Source organism: Leuciscus leuciscus (assembly GCF_965113295.1).
Source record: "Leuciscus leuciscus genome assembly, chromosome: 4".
Taxonomy (NCBI): domain Eukaryota; kingdom Metazoa; phylum Chordata; class Actinopteri; order Cypriniformes; family Leuciscidae; genus Leuciscus; species Leuciscus leuciscus.
This window is the reverse complement of record NC_138728.1, coordinates 17,657,443-17,682,107: the sequence shown is the minus strand read 5'-3', so window position 1 is coordinate 17,682,107 and position 24,665 is coordinate 17,657,443. Positions and strand designations below refer to the sequence as shown.

The following is a 24,665-nucleotide window of genomic DNA, read 5'->3' as shown; positions in this document are numbered from 1 at the left end:
CGTTGCCGCGCAAGATTATAAGTTCATTATGACTGCCACTAGGGGGCGAATTTCGACAGTCGTGTCAAAACGTCGTGTGCAGTGGAAAGGCGTTGAGCTTCAGCAGTTAGCCTGTTCTGGTAGAGTGTGTAGTTCTGTAACTACACAGTAACTACACCATATTGGGGGTTGTTCTCAAAAAACACGCTTTTGCATTGCATTGCACTGCTTTTCCATTGTATTTCTATTTAAACATGCGCTAGAAATACTCGTTTGGCCATTGTGTTCACGTCTTCCATTTTTTTGCAGCGCCTAATGCATCATGTTCTAAAAATTTGGCACTCAAGTTAAAAGTTCAACTTTAAAAAAATTTGTCTCATGACCTTGCGTTTTTTTTCATTCCACTGCCCTGCGTTTTGCATTTTGAAATGCAAAGGAAAGTTTTATATAAACAGCGTCTTACTCCACTGACTCCAAGTTCCTTTACTAATTGCTAATAAATGTAGCTGAATGTCTTTTAAAATATTGCTGTTGCCACCGTTTTATGCAAGCCTATTAAAGGAGGGTTAGCTACTTGGCTTAAAGCAACTTTTTTTGTCACTTTGGAGCCCCCTACAAAGTGAGTGGAATTCACTATCATAAATAAACTGCTGAAGTAAATAGTAGATAGCTGGTACATTTTTTGTTCGCAAGCTAAATGATTTCAAAAGCCAAGAAGAACCATGTCAACCTTGTAAGCAATGTTCCAACCATAACAAAAAGCATAACAGGATTGACAGAAACTATAACTAACTTCAAGACAGTGTAAATAATTTGCAGTCCTGCATTAGTTAGTTCAAATACAAAATATAATGTCAACATTCTCTTTGTTCTTACAGTATAATACTCCTTCACTAAAGCTATGTTGGTGTGACATATTGTGCAATGTACTGCCATAAAGCAATCCAACCCTTTTGCAAAACTGTGTAACCGCCCACCAAACTTACATACTCCCAGAACAGACCTTTTCTTTATGGATTTGCATGTAAAACAAACAGAAGCCATTCGCCTTTATTAGATGTCAGTGTACCATTAGAATGATTTTAAAACTGATATTTCAAGGTAAAAAAAACTTACATACAGTTGCTTTAAAGAGATGGTTCACCCAAAAATGAAAATTCTGTCATCATTTACTCACCATCATGCCACACTATTATTTCCTATACAGAATGCAAAAGATGATATTTAAAGAAGTGTTTTTGTTCATATTCTAAAAGTCATCTAAGCATCTCTCTCATGGGTCTGTATTTTCAGAGTTGAAAATCTTAATGCATACTTCTTTTATAAATAGATATTCGTAAAATAATTACGTTTTCAGGTTAGCCAATCGAGCAACTGCCATTGAGATGAATGAGAGTAGTTAAGGATAACTTATTGATGTAGCTTGATTACCCAGACAGTGAAAGCTGTACCAAAGACCCATATGTATTTGTTAAAACAAGCCATGACTGACCCCAGCGAATGTGTCCCCTGTAGGTCTGCTGAATAGCAGGGGCACAGCAGAGTGATGCGTCTTTTGCTTCATGTAAAGAGAGCACTGATTGCTTTCAGTGGCCCTTTTGGCCGTCAGCGAGTCTATTTCCATTATCCCAGCAATCGATTCGCTGCAGCTCCACCATCTCTCTGCCCTATACTGCAAACTTTACTCTCTCTCTCTCTCTCTCTCTCTGAATCACAGACCCTCTATTACTCAAACACATCTGTGTTTTCTTTCTCTCTTTCCATCTCAGATGTCACCAGGGCAATTGAGCTGCTGGAAAAATTACAGGAGTCAGGTGACGTCCCAGGTCACAAGCTGCAGTCCCTGAAGAAGGTTCTACAGAGCGAGTTCTGCACGGCCATTAGAGAGGTGAGACCTACATTAAGCATTGCTGTCCCGTCCAGAGTTTAGCACCATATTCTACGGATGACACAGTTAAGATATTTTCATAATTATATTCTAGTGGCAGTTCATCCAAAAATGACAATGATATATTCCAGTGTAAATTCAGTATATTTCACAGTTCTTTGACAGTGACAGAGGAGAATGTGTCTGAGACAGATGATAAAGTTGAGGACCCTGATTATGAGGCATCCTCCTCAGATGAACATGAGACTCCTAGTGTTGACCCTCCTGTCGTCTCTCAACCACAAGCAGACACAGTACCTTCCAAAAATTGAACGTTTTTATGGTCCTGCTTCCCACTTGAACAACGGTAAAGCTGTGGCCAATAGTTTTTGGCAGTGACATAAATGTTGTGTTTTGCTAAATTTGCTGCTTCAGTTATGATGTTGATTCACATTTTTCTAGATTATTGTGCAAAGTGATCAGATGCATTTTACATATTTGCAAAAAGCTTTACTGTCCAATACACTTTATCACAAAACCCCAAACTTCACTGTTTTTGGCCCTTTTACTAATCATATCATCAGCACATGATGGCTATAAAAGGAGGGAAGAAGTGCTTCCAATCATTGTGTTCTTATGTTAGCAATGGTTACCTCCAAAGAAAGATGTGTAGTCATCTTTGCATCAGAATGGCCTCACATGCAAGGAAATAGCTGCAAAGAAAATTGCACCTGAAAGAACCATTTACCAGATCATCAAGAACTTCAAGGAGAGGGGTTTAGCTGCAGTGAAGAAGGCTTTAGGACGTCCCAGAGTGTTCAGCAAGTGCCAGGACCTTCTCCTCATGAGGAATCAGCTACAGAATCGTGTCACCACCAGTGAAGAGCTGCTCAATATTGGCAGCCGTTGATTTCGAGGGCATCTGCACACATAGCAAGGCCAAGACTTTTGGACAACAACCTGGTCAAACAACTAAAAACCAATCTCACAGACAGACACATTTTTGTACTTTTGCCTGAGCATATGAACAGACTTACCCTGGTGGAATTGCCTTTTCCCATTTAGGGGTGTGTGTGTGTGTGTGCATGAGCGAGAAAAGAAGCCTATTATGCTAATTTGATTGTTTATTTAATTAATTATTACAAGGATGATTATATGCTGCCTTTTAGTATGACACCACAGCTGCGCTTTCTGTCAGTAGTGGGCAGAGCACGTATTATCTTGTGCTTGTTTATTTTGAAACAGTAGGGGAGGATCGTGACCAGATATATGAAAAAACATTGGGGAAAAATACTCACAAAACAAATATTTAGACATCAATTATTAACTTTTTGCCACTAATGTCAATGTCAAGTGAATTGAGAAAATATGTCAACACTTACTGGCTATGGAAGTGCATTTTGCATTTTTATTTTATCACTGGCTCATTCACAAAAAGAACAATAAAGTTAACAATAACGATAACTATATTAGCGTCGACACTAAGGGACAATATTGTTCTGTTTATTATAAGCACACACTGCAGTTAGGTCATCTGCTGCTTTAAACGCTCAAGCTCTTTAAAGTCATGTGGATTCTGATTAGCTGGCAATTTTATTTTTCATTATCAAGAAAAAAAAAATCATTCTTATTCCTATGATATCGTTCCTCTGTGTCATGATCATTATAGCTGTGGTGTGGTATTCCCTACTCTTATAGTGTCGACTTTGGACTCCCATCCCTCTGGCTCCACCTCTCGGGCTCCCTCATCCCTCTGGCTCCACCTCTCGGGCTCCCTCATCCCTCTGGCTCCACCTCTTGGGCTCCCTCATCCCTCTGGCTCCACCTTGGTCAATCGTCGCTCTGGCTGTGCCTCGGACTTCAGAGTCTCCAGCTGTGCCTCGATTCCCCATCCCGCTGGGCTCCTCCTTCCCTCTGGTTCCACCATTGTCCTCAGTTGCACCGACTCCGCCCCGGTCTGCCTTGGTCCTCCAGGCCTTCACTGTCACCGTGGGTCTCCGTCTCTGCTCCTCCTGGGTCTCCACTTTGCACGTCTCCACCTCACTCAGTCGGGCTCCTGGTTCTATCTTGGCTCCTTAATCGGTTCCACCGCGGGCCTTCATCCTGGCTTGACTCTGGGTCATCCTCTGGCTATTCTTGTCTCCGCCCTGGCTCTACCCACTATTGTCTCCACGTTAGTGTTCCCTTTTCTGCCTCAGAAGTGCGAAGTCTGATACCTTGTGAAAAACACTGGATCGTGAAGAAGAAAAAACTGTGTGAAACAAGATTGGAGCTTGTGATTTTGAGAATGCTCTTGCCATTTTTGTGGGTAATATGGATCAGATGGTCCATAAACGGTTTGCTGGTACACAGTCTGTGGCTGAGATTAATATGGCTATAACTATGCATGAGGAAATGTGCCAAAACTGGGCTTGGAACATCTGTAGAGACATGCTTCAGATTGGAAATGAGATTCAGTTTATAGGTTGATACACACCAGATGACACAACAGATGAATTGTTAAGTACAGTATCATTATGTAGCAAAGTTTCTCATCAATCAAAAATAATGGTCCATTAATGTAATAATACTTTTGGTAGGACATCAATTCACACTCCCAGGATCCATCAGGCCAAGTTTCATCGAGCTGTGCTTGGATGCCCTATGAGCTCATTTCATGGCCCGGCAATTGTGCAAGGTATCATATGGTGCAATCTGTCTCTTACATTCTCATAACGAGAGTGTGAAAGGACACAGCGTCGACTCAATTTACAGTGCCAACCGCAAAGCTCTGCATTGCAGGGACAATGTCAATATGACAAAATGTGCCGTGAAAATATCCTCAACCAATAACATCTAAAGAAGGAAAAAATTAGATGAAAAATGAGAGAACTCCAAGATCAAGACTATCAGAAACTATGGTGCTTCGTGACAAGAGGTCTCACTCTGGCCTATTCAGATGAGTCATAAAGCTCACTTAGCCATGTGAGATGATTGCCAAAACAAGGACAACAGTGGCCAGAACATACCCACTCAAAATCACTTATTCTTCATCTCTCATGTCTCCTCAAAAAAAAGAAGAAGAAATTTAGCATATTGAGTACAAGTTTAGCTTTACACAGACAGGATCTACAGTATGCTGCTGATTGTCAGTAAAATCTTTTACACTCAAAAATGTTGTTTAAAGTAAAGCATTTACAAAAGAAGTCTAATTTTAGATTTTGTCCTGATTTCTAGTGGTATCTGATCTACTGCATAATTTTTGAATGTCAGATTACAATCCCTACAATGATCTCTTTCAGAAATGATGGAATGCTTTTATGTTGTGAAAATCATTTCCCACAGCCCAGTCTGTCAGAGCATCACCACAGCAAACGTGGATGATTTCAAATGCAACTCTCAGAGGAATATGACAACAGGGCCATTATTAACTGAGAGCTTAGTCCATCAATGCCTACGCCACTGCTAAAGGGTCAGAGATGTCAGTCTCTCTCTTTATTAATTGTGTGTGTTTATGTGGAATAGCCTCTTTGCGCTTGGTGGGATGGTTTGCAAATGAGAAGCATTGCTGTGAATCGGGCTTCACTGAATTGCCTGACTGACTCTGAGCAGTGTGAGAAGATTTAAGAGAGAGGAGGGAGAACAAGGTTTCAAATGAGAACAACTGAAATCATATTTCTCTTTATAGACAGGGCACCATGGTTACACAAAGTACCTCACTGCGGCCTGTGGGTGGGTTTTTCCATCGGGCAGAGTAGTGAAAAAGCAGAGTGATACACCTCTGTGTGTGTCGATCTCACTGGAGGTAAAACAGATAAAAGCCAACCGAACACAGAGTGAGCTGAGAGGAAACAGAGTGATCCCTCGAGACATGGGAGACAGGAAGACAGAGAAGCAAGGACATTATTCTAGGTAGACATAGGAAAACTGGAAGAATGACACTAAATCTTACGAGAATGTGCAGCTCACATTTCACCTCAAAACCAAACTAAATAAATAAGAAATTCTATTTTGTGTCAAGAAATGTACACCTGTTTTTAGGACCATCACGTTTCTTTCATTGTAACATTATTTTATTGACAATTAAGTAAATTTTCTGACAAATCCTCATTACAATAATGTGGTAATGAAAATCATCAAAATTGTATTATATTATTTTATTGATATTAATGAAAGCAGGGCATTATAACCAGAGTGGAATTTGAGAACAGTGGTTAAATAGAGCCCTATTACCCTTGCTGACTGCCTTTAATTGTCTTCCAATAAAGTATGACATAAAATAGTTCCCAAGGTGTGTTTTCGCAATCTCAGATCACAAATAGATGTTGACAAGCAACAATCGGCAAGATTGCAGCATCAAAGACAGTATCAAAAAAATCTTTTGTCTTTAATCTATTGATTTGTTCCATCTGGTTGCATTGATCCCTCACAGATCTATTGAAGTTCAGTCAATAAAGGTAAATTGATTGAAGTTTCACTTAATTGTCATTGAACTAAACATAAGCAGCTAAAAGGGCAAGACAAGGGCAAGACTTGCAGGGCAAGACTTTATTGCACTTGGAGCAAAACCTCAAGAGGCTTCCCAAACATGCTGTATTTTTAAAAAGACAGCAAGTGAGACATAAAATAACAACTGTGACAAATATATAAGGTGTACAATATGCTGTAGAATATGCTGTGCTGAAATTAAATATATAACAGCGCAGCTTTCGGAATTGAGCATATTTCACATGTAGGATGTCACCTCTCCTTAGTAACATACTCTATTTTGTAATTGTAGACACTTAGCAACCTCTTTCATTTCTTTTCAAGCCGTTTCTAAAGGCCATCCGATAGTTCCTGCCTGTTGAGAAGGTTTAGAGTGAGTGGTTCAAAGTCACAGAGTAACAGGCATATAAAGATACGTTTTACTGTAAATGTATTTTATCACACTAATCTCTCAGTAGGAGGTTAGTAAAACAGCTAAAGATTCTGCCCAAGGTGCTGGAGGACAGATTAAAGAGAAACTTGTTATTTAGGAGAGACAGAGAGAGGGAGACCGAGCTTCCTGTAGCACCAGCTGCGTTTCAGAAGCGCTGGTTAATGAGATAAACATAGGTTCTTCAAATCCTCAAAGGACCTCAAGCTAATAGTCTCATCCCTGAGTGGTGTGAAAGCAGATAAGGGCTCTGTACATGCACCTGTTTGGGAAAATATAGAATCGGTGATGAAAGCCGTTGCATGTGTGCAATGTGCACTTTAGAAATGAGACATTAGAGTCTATGGAACTGGATTGAGCTCTTTTTGCTCTTTAAACCAAACTATAAAAGCATGATAAAGGTTTGCAGAAACTGAAAGAAGCATAAATCTAAGAATTATTCATGACAAAATGTCAAACTAACTATTTTAGGTCATGTAGACTGAGATCTCATTGCTGCCGTAGAATTTGAACACCACAGTGCAGCCACAGGTGCTCCTTCTTGAATTTTTTATTCACATTTCAGAAACAAATTAGCGCAAGTACATAAACACAAGAAAATGCTTAGCCAGTGCATCGCAAGAATGCAGTCCTGTCAAACATATTTGTATACACTCTTGCGGTGCGAACACATTTCCCTTTATACAGCGAAATGCAGTCATCTCAATAGGAATCCATGCGGTTGGGAATTTTGCTTTAAGGACACTTTGAAGAATTTACCCATGCGGATTTCACATTGGATTTAAGTTTGTTTCACATGCAAATTCGCCACATTTTCCTATTAAAGCTGCTTGGTTTGGAAGTTACCTCTACCTCTGCTTCATGCACCACTATACTATTGACATTGGACCTACTTTGCCCACAGAATTTCGCAAAAGATTTTCTAATGTGACCACAGACCAGATGTTATCATTCAGGTAGAGATCTATAAACAGATCGACAGTTTAACTAACTTTTAACTCGCTAAGCAAGATTCTTTTCAAACTGTTTCTTTGCCGTGACAGTAGGCTGCATCCCAAAAAGTAATATGATAAGAAGTAACATTGTATTGTTGCAGAATGCCTTATTGCTATTTAACCATGTTTTATGTAATTTTGATAACGGTAGAGGAACTGAAACTAAAAAGTCTCTTTTTCCCTGTTTATTTGAATAGGTCTATCAGTATATGCATGAAACGATAACAGTGAATGGATGTCCGGAGTATCAAGCACGTGCCACAGCTAAGGTACGTCTGAGTTTATTTATTTCCACATCACCTACACTGTGTTTCTGCATACAGCATAATTACATCTGCTAAACTAATAACGGCCCTTTTCTGACATCCAGAAGAAATCCATTAACTAAGAACATTTTCAAATGTTTCTCCGCAAACTGTCTTGATTTGATAAACAATCAGCAATTAGCCAGACCTGCATGCAAACACTTGTCAGTTGCTCTTCAGACACTGTCACTGAAACAGCATTCATTCAAATTCATACTGTGTAAAGAGTGCAATCTTGTGAAAAAGAGAGGAAACATAAAAAAGAAGGGGGGGGGGGGGGGGGGGATTTGCTGAGTACTGGATGATCAGAAGTGCCTTGCTGAATTTTTAGTAGGAGAATCAGCCACACCACAATACTGGGTTTCTTTAGGGATGGGTCACAATCCCAATTGGTAGTTTTTTAAGCACTGTGTAATTTTTCCCTATCTTTCAGTCACTGCGGAGTGCCAGATGTCTCAGATTGACTATTGACAAGAAACTTGCCTTTAAATAGGTCTTAAGACTTCTGTTCTGTTCCATTCCTGCTATGTTTGAATGAAAGAATCCTGACCCTGATTGGTTGAACCTGAAATTAGCCATAATAGGGCTCTTTAAAGCTACACTGTGTGATATTTTCCCCCATCTAGCGGTGAAATTGTATATGACTACCCAGTGAATATTAGTTTCTGTTCCTTTCAATTTCGAGGGCGTTTTAACTCCTACGGTGGCCGTATTATTCCAAGATTAACATGGCTTCCAGTTCGACTTCGTCCAACTGCGCCTTTAAAACTATCACCTGTGATCCGTTGCAGCACAGATTTATGTTACAAGGTAAACAATACTTTATCACCATTGACGTGAGGAAAAGTAACGCAAGTTATACTAGAGGTCATTCTGGCGTTATGCACAACCATGCTATGGTTAGACAAGCAACTATAAAACTTTGAATTTACACAAATAGGCTGAATTACCTGTCGAGAAGAAAGCAGGCAACTTCGGCGTCCGTTTTAAAATCTTTGCTCCTCGAGCTCTTTCCATCTGGGAAAAGTTACTCCAATATTGACTTTGGTCTTGCTGATTTGCCTGTCGCGTTGACGTTTTAATTCTCTCTTTCGCTTCCTTGGCGACTCTGCTACATGTCCTCGAAAATAGGCATGATCCTCCATCAGCAATCTTTCAAATCTGCCGGCAGTCGCGAGTAATCTCCCCCTCGCATTCGTCTCTGTGTCACTGAGTGTAAAGCGCGAAAGGCGAAGCTTGAATTTACAGGTATGTCCCTCTTTGGCTAATGTAGTTTCAAGATGGAGGGGTAACATGGCGACCGGCATTCGAACCCCTCACCCGTATGTACTTTCAATGGCAGATTATAAACTTACGAGAATACTTTATTACTTGAAAGAAGTAAATATACATTAATGAGCACATATATTTTTGAAAGAACTAAGTGTTTTTTGCTAAGAATCAACTAAAAATAATACACAGTGTAGCTTTAAAACTGAATAGTCCACTAGTCATTCAGCTCATCAACTGGATGATTATGAAAATATGTACTTATGCACATCCCTACTTCGCATACAGGGATATACACCAATCGGCCAAATGCTAGAGCCCTGCCAGTTAAAGGCCACCCTGCCGTCCAGAGAGTTCCGCCCACCATCTCTCTCTGCATGGATACACAGACCAGCAGACTTGGATGCTGAGCAGTACCCTGCGATACCTATTTTGAATAGCTCAATAGGCCGCTCTTGTGGGTGTTGTTGTAATTGTTTTTTGATCCCAATTAGGCTTGCGTTCAGGGTAATAGTCTAGTAATTATGCAAATCTAAATAAAAAACAGATGACTTAGTTATTGAGGGCTTAGATATCTTTGCATTTCAATATCTGAAATGTTAAAACGTCTACAGAGACAAACTAATTAATGCATTTTAAAGGGGTCATATTATGAGAAATCAAATTTTACTTGATCTTTACTTTTACATGATTCAAATGAAAGACTTTGATGTACTATGGAACTGTCATATTGACAAGTTGAAGAAATGAAAACTTCCTCCCTTGTCCAAAAAGACCATTGTTGAACATGACCGCCCACATTTTTACTCATTAAGGATGCCACCAAGTCATGGTTAATTAATAAGGAGGAAGTAGGATAGATACTATTCATAATGCCAGGATAAAACGCTTTTATTCCAGTTATATTCCAGGTATATAACTAAGAGTAATGTGCCCTTCAAGTGGCGTAATTACAAGTTCCGAGCACATGAATGGCCGAAAAAGTCGTATTTAAAATTTGGGACGCTCGGAATTCTAGATGAGTTGCCGAGTTGTGATGTTGGAAGGGGCGTGTCAATTTGAAACATTGAGGAAATACTGGTCTATAATATAGATAATCTATCTATAGTATAGAGATCAGTGAGTGGAAAGAAGATCTGTAGTGCATTATAATTGTGATTTTAATTTGACACGCTGTAATTCAATAATTTTATGGGTGTAATGTACAAAACAACTACAACAAGAGTGAAGTTAATCACTTGAATTTCACAAACATTTAGTATTGATATCTTATAAATACATACATGTAACAGAAATTAATAATTTTCATCATTTTGAATTCAGATGTTTGTATTTGTGTTTATTTTTCACAATATAATTATTTTGTTCTGTTTAGGCTACTTCAACATTATGTTTAAGACTTAAAAGCATGACATGTCGTAATAAAAGGTACAAGGTACAAGTTTTCCGGGTGCTTTTAAGGGCAGCATAATAATAATAATAATTAATAATAAAACGGTGAGTTGTGCCTGGCTGCACATGAGGCTCTGCATAACATTTGTATGTGAGTGAGTGACTAAAGATGCAAAACAACCTTGACTTACACTATAAGTGAGCCTCAGGGGAAAAATAAAATAAAAAACTAATTTATGACCTTAATATTTAATTAGGTCCATATCCTGAAGGACACGTTTCAGAGTATATTTTGGTATTATGGTTTTATGATCTAAAATTACTTTCCTGTGCCTAATCTATTGATTGTTTGGCAATTCATGCACAGCAAACACGTTCATAATTTTTATGAATTAATGTCCTTATCATTGTTTTAGAGTCATAATACATTTTTAATGGCACTTGCAAACATTTAGACACTGTTGCAGTTATTGTCAATGACATTTAGGCTTTCGATTTCAAAATACTGAAAACAAACTTTAACCAATAGTGTGACTCATTTGAGTGGTGTTGTAATAATATGGAGCTATACTACAGCAATGGCACTTATACAGGAAACAGCAGCACTTACTGTAATTAGTATGCTCAGCGAGCAGGTCTCACAAGATGAGCAGAATTAGCATATCAATTAAATTTCTAATGCAGGATGTAAATTACAAAAGTCTTAGAGTGCCTCAAAGCACCTCACTTGGTCACTTTGAAAAGTTACTACAGGTTTCGAAAAGCATATTGGACTCGAATCACTAGCAAAAGGGCAATTAGCATGTGTGAGCAGCTTGCGTCTGCATGCCGTTGGGGCAGATTTCAATCGATGGCACATAAATAGGATGAAGAACAGTTCTAAAAGCTCCAGTTATCCTTTGGGATCCCCTGCAGCAATTGTCAATGAGCTCCAGTCGCCTACTCCGGGATGTATTTTTTTTCCATCCATACGCCAAGTGCATTCCGAATGCATTGCTGATGTAAATGTTAAAAGACAATATTCATTACCAATGGAGATTCTTTGTCAAGTGTGTGTAATTATTTAAGATGTAATTTGTAAGGCTTACAATGGGCTTGAGTGGGCCATTGCTCAGAATATTTGTGAATACTACTGGGTTATCTGATGTCCTATAATTATTTCAGTTGGCATTAAAGGGTTACCTCACCCATTACACTTCTATAATTCTTTTTACTGACCCCATTCCAGACCTGTATGCTGTTATTTTTCTGTGGAACACAAAAAGAGAAATTCAGAAAAATGTTCATACTGCTCTTTTCCATACAATGAGAATAAATAGAGGTTAATGGTGTAGATCCAAATATATATATATATATATTTTAAAAATAATAAAATTGACATAAATTTCCGATCGTCCTCCTTAATGCGGTCGCTTTTAGATCTAATATTGTCAGTAAACTCTTGCGTTCCCGAGGCAATGACCGACGCATTCTACATTCCAAAAAGCTCCTTTATCAGTCCCACAGTGGAAAATGAAACCATAAACGTACCAGCTGGGGCAAATCAGCACAAAATGGAATGGTTAAGCAAAGATAATGGTTTTGGCCCAGGAAAGCGGCTTTTATGTCACTAGCCCGATTTGGACAGGACTAGGTTTCATGGAGGATGTTAGAGAAATCTGTTTCATAGGTGTACTTTGTGATTTTAATCCCATCCGAATCTACTTTTGTCTGTGTTTTTCTCACACAACCTCAAAATTCCAGGGCAAATTACCTACTGTTTTTCTGCAAAATCAACGGTCCTCTGAGAAATCTAATCCTGTCCGGATGTGAATTTCTGTGATTGCCGATATTGTATTATATTCCATTGTATTATTTCCCTTCATGAGTTTTTGACTTACCTGACCTACCGTTTGCACACCAATCTTTCGCATACTTTCATTTCATTTCAATATGTGGGTTTATTATAAACAGCCACTTCTATAAACTCATGTGAAGTTTATTTAAATAGGGTTTTAATAATAAATCAAAGTTGTATCAATAAGTAATTAATTAAAACACATATCTGTGATGCAAGCAAGCACAGATGACTTTCTGTAATGCTCACATCTAGAAAACACACACTCCCAGCTCTGTAATAAACACGGAGATGTTAGTTCCGTCCAAATCGGTACATGAAATCACAGATGTCGGGTGATAAGAATTGTACCTCAAACATCGTTTAGAAATCTAGTCACGTCAAAATAGGGCTATTGACGTCTCAGCATGCTAATTTTTAAGAGATATTTATTTTAAGAGATATTTTGGAGCTTAACCTGAGAGAAAGATTTTCAGGGAATAACAAATTAAATTTTAATCTTTTAGGGTTTTTTTTTTTTAACCCTTTTTGGGTATTGACAGCTGTTGTAACTATGAACTATTGATAGAGTTGCATGAAGATTTTTCAAAACTTAAATAAGTAAATAAATACCAGGCAAATTTGAGTGTGTAAAAAATAATCTTCTTTTAAAACGGCAACCTGATGATTTACATTTCGGCAAAGCAAATGAAAGAGTCTAGGCTTTAAAGATGTTTGTTATATATTATCAACTTGTGTCTTTTTCCCTCAGAGAGGAAGTAGCTGTGAAGGTTGGGGAACTGGGAAAAGGGTGTCTTGCACGCAGAGCACTTTCAAACTGCATTTTCTTTAGCCTGACACGAAACACGCGAGACAGGGAAGGTGCTGTTCTTTCAGTTTCAGAGATCAGAAAACGGCTTGGTTTGCCATTTGGGAATCTGGCGCCTTGAAAAGTCTCTGAAAATCCCATGTTTTCTCTCACTGTTCCCTGTATATGAATGCCTTAATAATGAGCAAGGCCCCCACAGTGCTGCACCTGTAGCTACAGTTTGGCTCAGTGGGAAGTACTTTTGTCTTCTTGACATTCTCAGTCTCCTGGTGGTTGCGCCTGGCTAACAAGCTCTGAAATCTCAGGAATTCAGATGACAATGCAGGCTGAATTCACAGCACAAATAGAACATGTTGAGATGCTCTTACAGGCTGTGAAAAAACTTTCAGAGATGCACTACATGACCAGAAGTGTGTAGACATCCGGACACTTTCCCTTTGCTGATATATCAGCTTTCACAAAGGCTACTCGACCACAGTCTAAGAGAGTCAATCTAAAGGTCTATGTAAAGCCAATGTGGAGATGTTTAATTTGGCTTTTAAGAGTGTAGTATCGGAAGCTTGGTGAGAATATTGGATTTAGAGGTTACTGGTCCTTGGATATCAATCCACCTTAAAGTGTTTTAAAAGGGGTCTCATGCTAGTCAGCTATACAGATCTTGTATAAGAGCCATATAACACACTAGAATTGCTGTCTTGAATGCAAAGGAGATTCCTTATTCTTAGCAACATCAACTGTTTTTTTTTTTTTTTAAAGGAACAATACTGATGCTCATTTCTGAAGAGCAGATTGGCATATTTTGGCCATATAATGTTTAGACTACATACGATACAGTATAATGTACAAGTGATCACAAAACAATCTATGTTGAAATGTGCATCAATAGCTATCCATCCATTTGTAATATCGCATAAAACATTTGCGAATGAAGCACCGTTTCCATCCAATGTGTCGAAGAGAACAAAATTTAGCTTCCATCGTAGTTTATGCGCATAATTTATCTGACTACATTTTTTATGTGCATTTTTAGAATTTATGTGCATGTTGGCATTTACATCCATTTTATTTATGCGATATCCTAAAATGCACATAAAAATAGGTTGATGGAAACATAGCTACTGTTAAGTTTTAAATATCTAATAAATATCTTGACGAATCTGACAATCTCAAAATGGCCATATTATCTTGTAAATCAGGCTTGGTGATATATTGGTCTATCTATATTTCTCAGTCACATTTCACATTCACTGACACTTTGAACTCTTTGGTTCCCACCAGGCAACAGTGGCGGCATTCGCAGCCAGTGAGGGTCATTCCCACCCGAGGGTGGTGGAGCTGCCCAAGACGGACGAGGGGCTTGGCTTCAATGTGATGGGTGGAAAAGAGCAGAACTCACCGATCTACATCTCACGCATCATCCCTGGGGGCGTGGCTGAGAGGCATGGTGGTCTTAAGAGAGGAGACCAACTCTTGTCCGTCAATGGAGTGGTGAGTTGCCAGGGATGTTCCTTTTGTACTCTGTAACTCTATAAAATGAATATGCATACGTGTAATTTAAGGACATACCTATTTCTATATAAATAAATAAAAGATATACAAGACTTTAAAAGCTGAGAAACTTTACTAATTATGTTTTTGTTATTCATACAATGGCAAGAAAATGATCAGTATGCATAATTGGATGGAACCTAACAAAATGGAGATAAAGAGCAAAAGACATGAGGGTATTAACTCAAAGTTCATTAAAGGTAGATATTTTAACCACTTTTTATTAATATACCTATATCACTATATTATAATTTCTATTCTTGTATAAAATAAGATGGAAAATTAAGACAAATCAGCTAATACCATGAAACATCACAGAATTTATCAGTGTAGTGCATTGCTAATACTTACAGTAGCATGCGCTGTTTTCACATTGAAAAGAATTGCACTTCTTTGAGGATGATGTCATCACTTTGTTAGTTGAATTGATATTATTAATACCCAGGATGGAAAGTGAAACCCTATAAAAAAAATTAAAGTTAGAATATGGGAAAATTACAAAAAACGGGAACATATCCTTAAACTTAAGTAGTAAAACTATTTAAAATTCACTTTATATATTTTATCCAATATATTTAGACATGCATGAAGGTGACATGAAACGTTACTGCATAGTAAGAATGACCTGTCAGCGTTTAGATCAATTATCCTTAAATGCATTTCACAAAATTTAGGAGTTTTTTTCTTATTATTTTTTTATTTATAATTTTTTTTACAGATGAAGTAGGGAAAACAACTTAATTGTTTGTGCAACAAAAATAATTCACATTTTCTTATGTTTTTTTTTTTATATATATATATATATAGCTGTGTAGAGCTGTCAAATAAGATGCCATCATGCTGGAGGACCCACTGGCTTTTTAATTGATACAGATCAGTTTGGGCTGAAGTGAGATTATTACAGCAGAAATATTTTTACATTGATCTCAGTGAATTTCCACCAGTCTCCAAGGCTGATCCCATCATGGCACAATATGCTAATAAATACATTTTTGCAGCTGTTTTTATCTCAGACCCATTAGAGACTAACATTTTGTAATCTTTCATTCTACTAAGGCTAAGCTTGACATTTTAAAATGCTAAATGTGGACAAATAAGAAAGGACCGTATGTAAAACTGAAAAGGACAGATTTCAAAAGACTTAATCTTTTCATAAATCACTGTAAATTTTAAGATGTGTCAGACTGTCACTGAAGCCAGATGAGAATGAATCTTTGAATAAATCCGAATGAATCTTTCAGTAAAAAAGCTGTCTGCTGCAGGGAAGGCTTTTGAAGCCAGTTTCTTTGCTCTTCTCTGCCGACATTCCAGATTGTTAAAATTTTATTACATGAAGGAGTAATTTGAGTTTATAGAAACTAATGTCCACTGCTTACTCGCTCGAAGATGACAGAGGATCCATTTGATTTCATTTGCGTCAAAGACTGTAAAGGAAGACATTTGGGACAGCATTTGAGAAGCAATTTCTCATTAAACCAAACATGTTACGGTTCCTGAGCTAATAGGAAATGAATGGCTCTTTTGTGCCAAAATGTAATTGAATGTTCATCACCGTGGAGCATTTTCTAGTGCAGTTTTGATCTCACAAAAAACTATGAGTTTGGATACAATAAAGTTCCAGGAGCCATCAACAAATCATTGGACGTGCAAAGAGAGACGAAGCGTTTGCAATTCGTTCCTTTGATTTAGATGAAATTAACAGTTTGCTCTGAAAAACTGACAACTGAATTATTTTCTTCAGAGCGTCGAGGGTGAACACCACGAGAAGGCTGTGGAGTTACTGAAAGCAGCCAAGGACAGTGTCAAACTGGTGGTGCGTTACACCCCAAAAGTCCTGGAGGAGATGGAGGCGAGGTTCGAGAAGCTCCGTACCGCCCGCAGACGCCAGCAGCAGCAGCTGCTCATGCAGCAACAGCAGCAGCAAAACCTGGCCGCCCAGCAGAACCACATGTCGTAGGTGAGGCTTTTCATTGCTTTAAGGGTAACAGGACCTCAACAGGGTGACACACAGAAAGGTAGTTGCCCCACCAACCCTTGAGGCCTGTGGGAGATCTGGTACTGCATGCTGCCTGTCACCAGTGGAACGTTGATCTGAAAACAGACAGCTATTGTGTCTGAAACTCAGCTGTTATGTCATAATGTGAGATAATGAATCTATTGAAGAAGTTGGCAAGGAGTGCTGATGACATCACAGATTGAGCTCAATAAAAAGGATTTGCTTATCAGGCAGTTGTCCAGACATTGAAGGATCACACTTAAGGGGACTTTCAAGGGAAAATTAAGAACTATTTAGATGAGAAATCAATCGTTTTTTATTACTGCACCTAAAGGGGCCTTTTAAGTCTGTAAATCTCACTAATGGAACCATTTGTTTATAGTAATGCTTTAAGTTAAAGGGATAGTTCACCCAAAAATGAAAATTCTGTCATCATTTAGGCTACTCACCCTCATATCATTCCAAATGTGTATTACTTTCTTTCTTCTGTTGAACACAAAAGAAGATATACAAAAAAAAAGTCTCAGCAGTTCTTTTTAGTCCCATACATTATACTGTCAATGGGGCCCAGTGTGGTTTGGACCAAAACATCCTCAAAACATCTTTTATGTTCCACAGAAGAAAGTCATCAGGTTTGGAACAACATGGGGGATGACAGAATTTTTTTATTGAACTATTCTTGAGCCAACAATAGCCGCCTTTCCACCAAACCGTTGTCGTTGCAAACCGCTCCATTCCATGTGAATTTTCCACTGTGAATAAAAAGCAACCGTATATATATATATATACACAGTACTGTGCAAAAGTGTTAGGCATGTTAATATCTTAGTTAATATCTTAATTAGTTAATAGAAGCCAAATCATAGTGCCAGTACTTTTCACAGCACTGTAGCTTTGCAGGAAAGTTTCTTCAAGCATCTTCTTCAAGCGTTCTCGCAGTTCTTCTGGATTTAGTTTGTCTCAGTTTTTTTCTGTTTCTTCATGTAATCACAGACGGACTCGATGATGGTGAGATCATACCGGCTGTTGTCAGATTCCTTGTGCATACAGAATTATTACAATTAATGGCAAAAAGAATGTTTGGAAATGTAAACTGATATTTCCTACTGACACACTACAGCAAAAGATATAAATAACTGACTTAAAACCATTTTTGGGGGGGGGGGATATTAACATGCCTAAGACTTTTGCACAGTACTGTATATATATAAATAGGCTTATAAAATACTGGCATTTTTTTCTATTTGGTGCTAATTGATATGTCATTGTCAAAATAGGCTATCACATATTAACTTCTGAAACAGCGCCTCCATTCTATATTAAAAAGAGAAAGTATGTCATCCTTTAACACTTCCAATATCACTGTTCTGAAATAACAGCACTCTTATTATCTCGAGACGACTTTCGTCTTTGCAAATGCAATACAATAGGAGAGAATTCTATTAGTCAGAGTCTTTTCCAGACAGACCAAAGCACATCTCCTTGTATTAATGATACTCGGCCCATCTCTCGCCTCATTGCCTCCTCACGCCGTAGTTAGCTCTAAGCAGTAGTATAGTTGGCATCATTGTAACCTCGCCTTAGAAACCATCCAAGCCTAAAATGAAGCTATAAGCAGTGCCGACACAAAAGCATGTCCGTGTGGATACACTTCTCACAGAGGCACTGGCCTCTGTACACTTATCACCAGAGGCCTAATGGAATTCCTTGTGCATCTCTTGCTTGTAGCTAAATCCGTGGCTATAAAATCATATGTGCTTGTGAGCTGCTGAGTATTTTTGGGACATTATGTCTGGGCAAGAGGATCATGGTGAGAGAGCTGAGCCCCAGATCATCCCCTATCAAGACTGGCATGTGGACCGAACAGCAAAGCCACAGTGACCAGAGAGCACTCTGCCAACACTAAACCACACCACACACACACATATCTGAAAAACAAACAAGATCAGTTCAAGATCTATTGTAGATTGGGTGAAGGCACAAAATATCTTGAATTTATCAATTTAACAATTAAATGCTAAATCATCATATATATATATATATATATATATATATATATTATATATGAATTAAACATCTGGGAACATTACGTGACCAAAATTGTCAATTTACTAAAAGGCTTGTATTTGCACATTCAGTTTTTTACTCTTCAGAAAGTGAATTGCAGACAAGGGAAGTATACGTTTGGCTTAAGTTTCTGTTAATAAAAAAGTCTAATGTCTAAAAGAAACTTGTTTTTGTTATTTCAGCAGTACAAGAGGACATATCTTAGCTTATCGGGGGTTTCAGGGGTCTGCATTTATTGATTTTAACAATGGGGGACCTTGGAGTTACATGGGTTGAAAACCTAGTCTAAAATAAGCTCATATCCAATAGAAACCATACAAAACAGGATGCTTCCTAGTTTAAAAAGAGGGCTGATATCTGAAAAGAAAACAACTAAAAAGCAAATGGAAAAAATAATATGAGATGTGCCAAACAGTATGTGAACTTTATGTAACCTGCCAACAAATAAATATCAAAATTTATCAGCAGAAAATGTAAATTTTTTCAAGGCTTTTCATAATGCATTCTGGAAATGACTTGTCTGTAAAGGAAGCATGCGATGCCACCTTTTCCCCCAAACAAGGCATCTCATAAATAATATAAAGTTTGGAACGGCCACAAATGTCAGAAGCACACTGTCTAGACAGCATAGCGTTCTAGATTTTGGTATAAAGCAAACAAATTGGAAAAGTCCAATTTATGTTCAGCTATTATTAACATAATTGCTAGTGTTGTAGTACTTGAGTCCATAATCAGTCTCACGTCTTGAATCCAAGTCCAAAACCAAGTTTTAACGATCTTGTCATAGACATAGAGAATTTGTTCTTGGTCTTGGCTTTGACTCTCAGTCTGGACTTGGACTCAAATTAGCGGGTCTCAACTACAACACTGGTACTTCACCTTGACATGTTGGGCCATAGTGGACACATGGAACTAAAGGTTCAAGCCCGGCCTGTTACATTTCCCTGTGTACGTGTTGTTATATAAAGAAAATAGCCAGAAATATCAGGAAAAGTTTTGACAGTCCCTTTAAACTTGTCTCTCAGCTTTTGTCCTTTTGGTTTTTCACAGGCTGTTCCAAAAGAAGAAAAAGTAGAGGACACTGGGTGAGACTTAATCTCACAGATGTGATGTAAGGAGGTCCAAGAGATCTCGGAAGAGGACCCTTACTGTTCTCCAGTGAAGACTATCCTCTTTCAGTCAACTACCTACAACTCAAAAAGGTTGAAAACTCCATGATCTGTGTTCCAAATTGGTGCTTGGAAAAATGTGGCATGATGTCATAGAGAAAGGCTAGCACTGAGTATTGTTTTACTCTTACTTGTTCATATTTCAGTTGTCTGGAACCAATCGCAAGTTGTGACCCTCTTAAAAAGTCCCTCTTGTAGTTTTGTGATAATGTGATAAAGCGTTCAACAATTTGTTTTTATTTTCCTTATGTTTTTGTTGCCACAGCGTTGTACAGTAACGAAGGGTTCTTTTGGTGCTGGTGTCTCTGTGAAAAGAAAGCGCTTTTTATGTCAGTAGTCCGTAATTGGATAACACTGAGGTATTTTATACCATATTGTAGCAAGAAATATTTTGTAAAGAATGTAGATTTAGCAATAACACTTGTTTTGTCGCATTCTACTGTCAAAGTATGGGTAAAAAGTGAACTTTAAGCGTAGAAGATTCATCTTACAAGGGTAAAGTTAATATAAAACTGTATCTTATGCACCATGTGACATAAGTCAGACTAAACCATAAACACCATTTGCACAGAATTTTCTTATGAGATCACAGTGCCATTGACAGAGATTATTAGAGAAATTTGGCATATTGTATGGCGGACATGTTTAAAGGAAAAGTGTGTAATTTTTGCAAGCACTCTCTCTGATCCCACGTTAATATACAAATCTAACCATAAGTAAAAAGTGTAAACATTTGGTATATCAGAACATTGCATACACTATTTGTTTGTGCATCCAACCAATAGCGTGATTTTAGGGCTGGACTTCATGTTTGGAAACCAATGGCATAAAGGGAGTGTTCTGGAAACCTGTTTGAAAGTAGTCCTTATTTTCGCAATTTTGTTTTGTGGCACAAGTGGGGCGGAAATTACACACTTGACCTTTAACAGGTCCTGCATGCATAAAAGCTGTACAGTTTTGATGCGGTTTTATGGTTGCGATGTCACTAGTCCTGAAATTAAATTCTAATTCAGAAATATTCTATTTAAGTTCAGACATAGTTCATATTATGAAATTATTTACTTTGAAGACAAACAGAATGTCAAACACAGATACATGATATCTACAAATGGAGGTACATTTTAACAGTATTTTGTTATGTTAAAGTTCTATTTTCAAGTTTATTATCTTAGAGGTTTGAAAGATTGTTTTGTGGTGTTCAGTAATTGTTATATTTCACATAACCGACCACCTCATTCACTAGAAATATTTTAACATTGTCCTGTTTTGACAATCAATTAAAAAGGTTAATCTACTGCATTTTGTTTTATTTTCGAACATTTTTTATTGCATTTTTATTTCACAACTTCTTTCCCTGAACTCAAGCCGTCAAAAGCTGGCAAAATGTCTATCCATTGCAGCGCTGTAGTTGTACTGTTAGTTGAAGTCTTATAGAAGCAAAACTGTAAATCAGCAAGTAGTTGATGACCACCAGTAATCAAAGGTAAAATTGTATCTGTGTTATTGTAATTTGGTTTGATGGTTTTCCTGATGTAGGACTTTGGTAGATACTTAAATTAGTTCCTTTGTTGATTGGTTTTTGAGTAATCTCAGTCTGTGGGTAACATGTAAACGTGTCATCCTAATAGACAAAATCACGCCAAGTTTATTTGTTCCTTGATTGTCAATCAATTCATTTGAATGGATTCTCTTCCCTTTTATATGTTTACTTACAGACTTTCTTATTAATGACTTGCATTTTTGAGGCTGGACAAGCTGATCTTATTATACAGTGAAAAAATACCAAGTGATATGCAATTGTTATACATATTATATTTGTATAAATAAATATATGTGCGTGTGTGCAAAGCTTCAAATCTTTGTTTCTTAACTACCTATAAACCATCCAGAACACCCTAGCGAACCTATAGAAACACGCTAACAACCACATCCTGGTGACCAATCAACACAGTTCAATAAACAAGAAGCTAATATCGTGTAATTACATTTTAGACACAAACTGTCAGTTTCTTTTTAGTCTGCCATCAAAAACAGTTGCAAACCACAGCAGAATCTGTTGCGTGTTGTTAGTGGTGTGTCGTTCTTGAATTAATCTGTGTATTTAAATGAATAATTTGAAAGAATGATTCAATGACTCAATGACTTTCTTCATGCAAAGAAGACTTTGAGTCAAGTCTTCTTCAGAAAATGTTAACGTTTTATACATAAGCCGGTGCAAAAGTGAGAAGAGACAGGAAAATACTTTTATCCAAAGACACAACCAGATGATATGTTTAACAGAGGTTGAAGTCAAAGGCTTTGTGCAGTGAAATTCTTTTACACTCATCAGGCATCCAATGGACTGATAAATAGCCCAACTGCCCATGTCACATTGCAACAGATGAACCTGACAGTGAAAGACTAATGCAGAAATTCGCTCTATAGAATGGATTATGCATTTAACTGTACTGAATTTCCCACAATTTAAAGGTGGGGTGGGCAATTTTTTTCATAAACACTTTTTAATTATTCTGGTTGAAACTCTCTTCACATCATAAAAGCAATTCATAATAAAAGTGTTCTCAATATGAAAATAATTACATATATCTTCTGTGGAAGTCTCAGACCAAAAAATGTTAGGATGTCTGACCTGCCTGTCAATGTATGTATTTCCATACCTCTGCGCACCTGCACCCGCAGACATCACACTTCATCAGTGCGTTCCGTAAGGCTATGCAAAGTTGTAGACAGACAGTTACAGAGCGCCGCAAACAAACAGTAGCTGCCTTTAATGGTCCCTCCTGAACCAAAACAATGAGCTTATGCTGCGTTCACGCCATAACCGTAATTACAAGATGGCAACCCGTCACGGGTTCTACCCGGAAACCCGTTCTACCCGGAGCTGTTCACGTCCTCAGATTTATGCCTTTCTCTGGCAACACTATCAACGCCGAAATGAAACCGAGCTCTGTAAGTCCGAGCTCTGTAAGTTGTTTACATTCATTATTATTGTAATGTTATGTGCTTTGAGACACGAGGTAATTTAACACCGTCTCGTGGCGCTTTGCAGACTCTGCTCTTGAGCGCATTCATGTGTTTTGAAGGAGGTGTGGCTTTGGAGACGCTCTGAAGGGAGGGTGGGATCTTAGGCTTACAAAGCTAGCTTGCTATTGCTAGCCTCTCCGAAATTGTCTACCCAACCTTTAAAGGCTCTGGAATGTCCACAATTAGGCTATCTGAAGTTTTTTTTTATTACCCATGCTCTGTCATGATGTTATAATCTGATAACAATGTTATTTTGATATGACAATGTCAGGAAAAAGCCCTAATATACAATTACACCTAAAACAGTCCAACATAGCATACGACAGTTACATTTCCAATGGACCTGTTTCTTGAAAAAACATTTAGGCCTAACTCATGAAACTACATGGGAGAAGTGTATGGGCACCCAAGATAAGTATGAATCACTGATGTGATCCAGTTGTTAAATGTGTTTTTTAAATTTCTTTAAAATCTGTTCTAAAAGTGTAGCTAAACAAACGTAATCTATCCATGTAATATTTTCTGGCAGAAAATCCATATGTCTGAGCAAAATCCTGACAACAACAGATTATACCCATTGGAAAACCCTGAAACTAGGATCTTTTAAAATATTGTATCACTAACAAAGGTAGGCTACTCCCAAGGCAACACATAGATTTATTTGGATCAAAGTGGATTTGCACTTGGAATTGTAGGTCTGGTGAATTTTAAATCAGAGCTTTATATCTAAACCTGTGCACAACAATCTAAGCAGATCAGGACACTTTTGTGTTAAACTAGATAAAACATGAATACTTAAAAAACAACTTTCATGTCTATACTGCCTCATCACCTGGACAGTTCTAAAAAATAGATTTACAGGCCTAGGCTATATAAGTCAAGGAAATTAATAAAATCCTAAGTAGTGCTTTGCTCTAAAAAATTTCAATGGATAGGCCTAGATATTGAGAAATTGAGAAGTAGCCTAAAAAACAATAAACAACAGGAAATATCATGCTACAAGTTATGGAAATGCACTGGTAAAGACTGAATGTCTTCAAGAAGAGCCTTTTAAACGAGTCCTTCAGCGAAGGGCACAGCCAGGCGATTTATTTTACAATATCTGGAACATTAACCAGTTATCCCCTAAAAAATTTTTTTTTTAAATAAGTGTTTACCAAATGCCAAGAGAGACACATTAAATACATTTGCATTAAAGAAGCAAAAAAGGCTATTCCATGTCCAACATATCATGTTTCAACAACTGTTCAATAAATAAAAAGTTAATATAGAGCAACTTACATTTTAGACACAATGTAGTCTGTAGTTTTTTTTCTATTTTTGCTGCGCCAACGAAAGCAGTTCCAGACTTCCGAGCGAAGCTAAATCAGCCATAGACATCATGTAGATAGACGCCCCATCGACCGCTACTGCCTACTGGCGCGGGCGAGCCGTGGGGCCGCCATCTTAGACCGGTCACCCGCTCCACTCAGTGTAATCTGTATGGCAGGTGCAAGGAGCTGTCAGCGCATT

The 24,665-nt window shown here is 37.9% G+C and overlaps 1 protein-coding gene across 1 annotated transcript in view; it reads left to right on the top strand.

Annotated features, from left to right (window-relative positions):
* Positions 1-22,497, top strand: part of lin7a (lin-7 homolog A (C. elegans)) — a 42,440-nt gene extending 19,943 nt beyond the window's left edge. Inside the window, exons 2-6 of the mRNA XM_082168327.1 lie at positions 1,749-1,867; positions 7,936-8,007; positions 14,628-14,837; positions 16,639-16,854; positions 20,011-22,497. Of these exons, the coding sequence (XP_082024453.1) occupies positions 1,749-1,867; positions 7,936-8,007; positions 14,628-14,837; positions 16,639-16,854 (617 nt within the window). The 3' untranslated portion in view covers positions 20,011-22,497. The remainder of the gene's footprint in view (positions 1-1,748; positions 1,868-7,935; positions 8,008-14,627; positions 14,838-16,638; positions 16,855-20,010) is intronic.
* Positions 22,498-24,665: the final 2,168 nt, after the last annotated feature.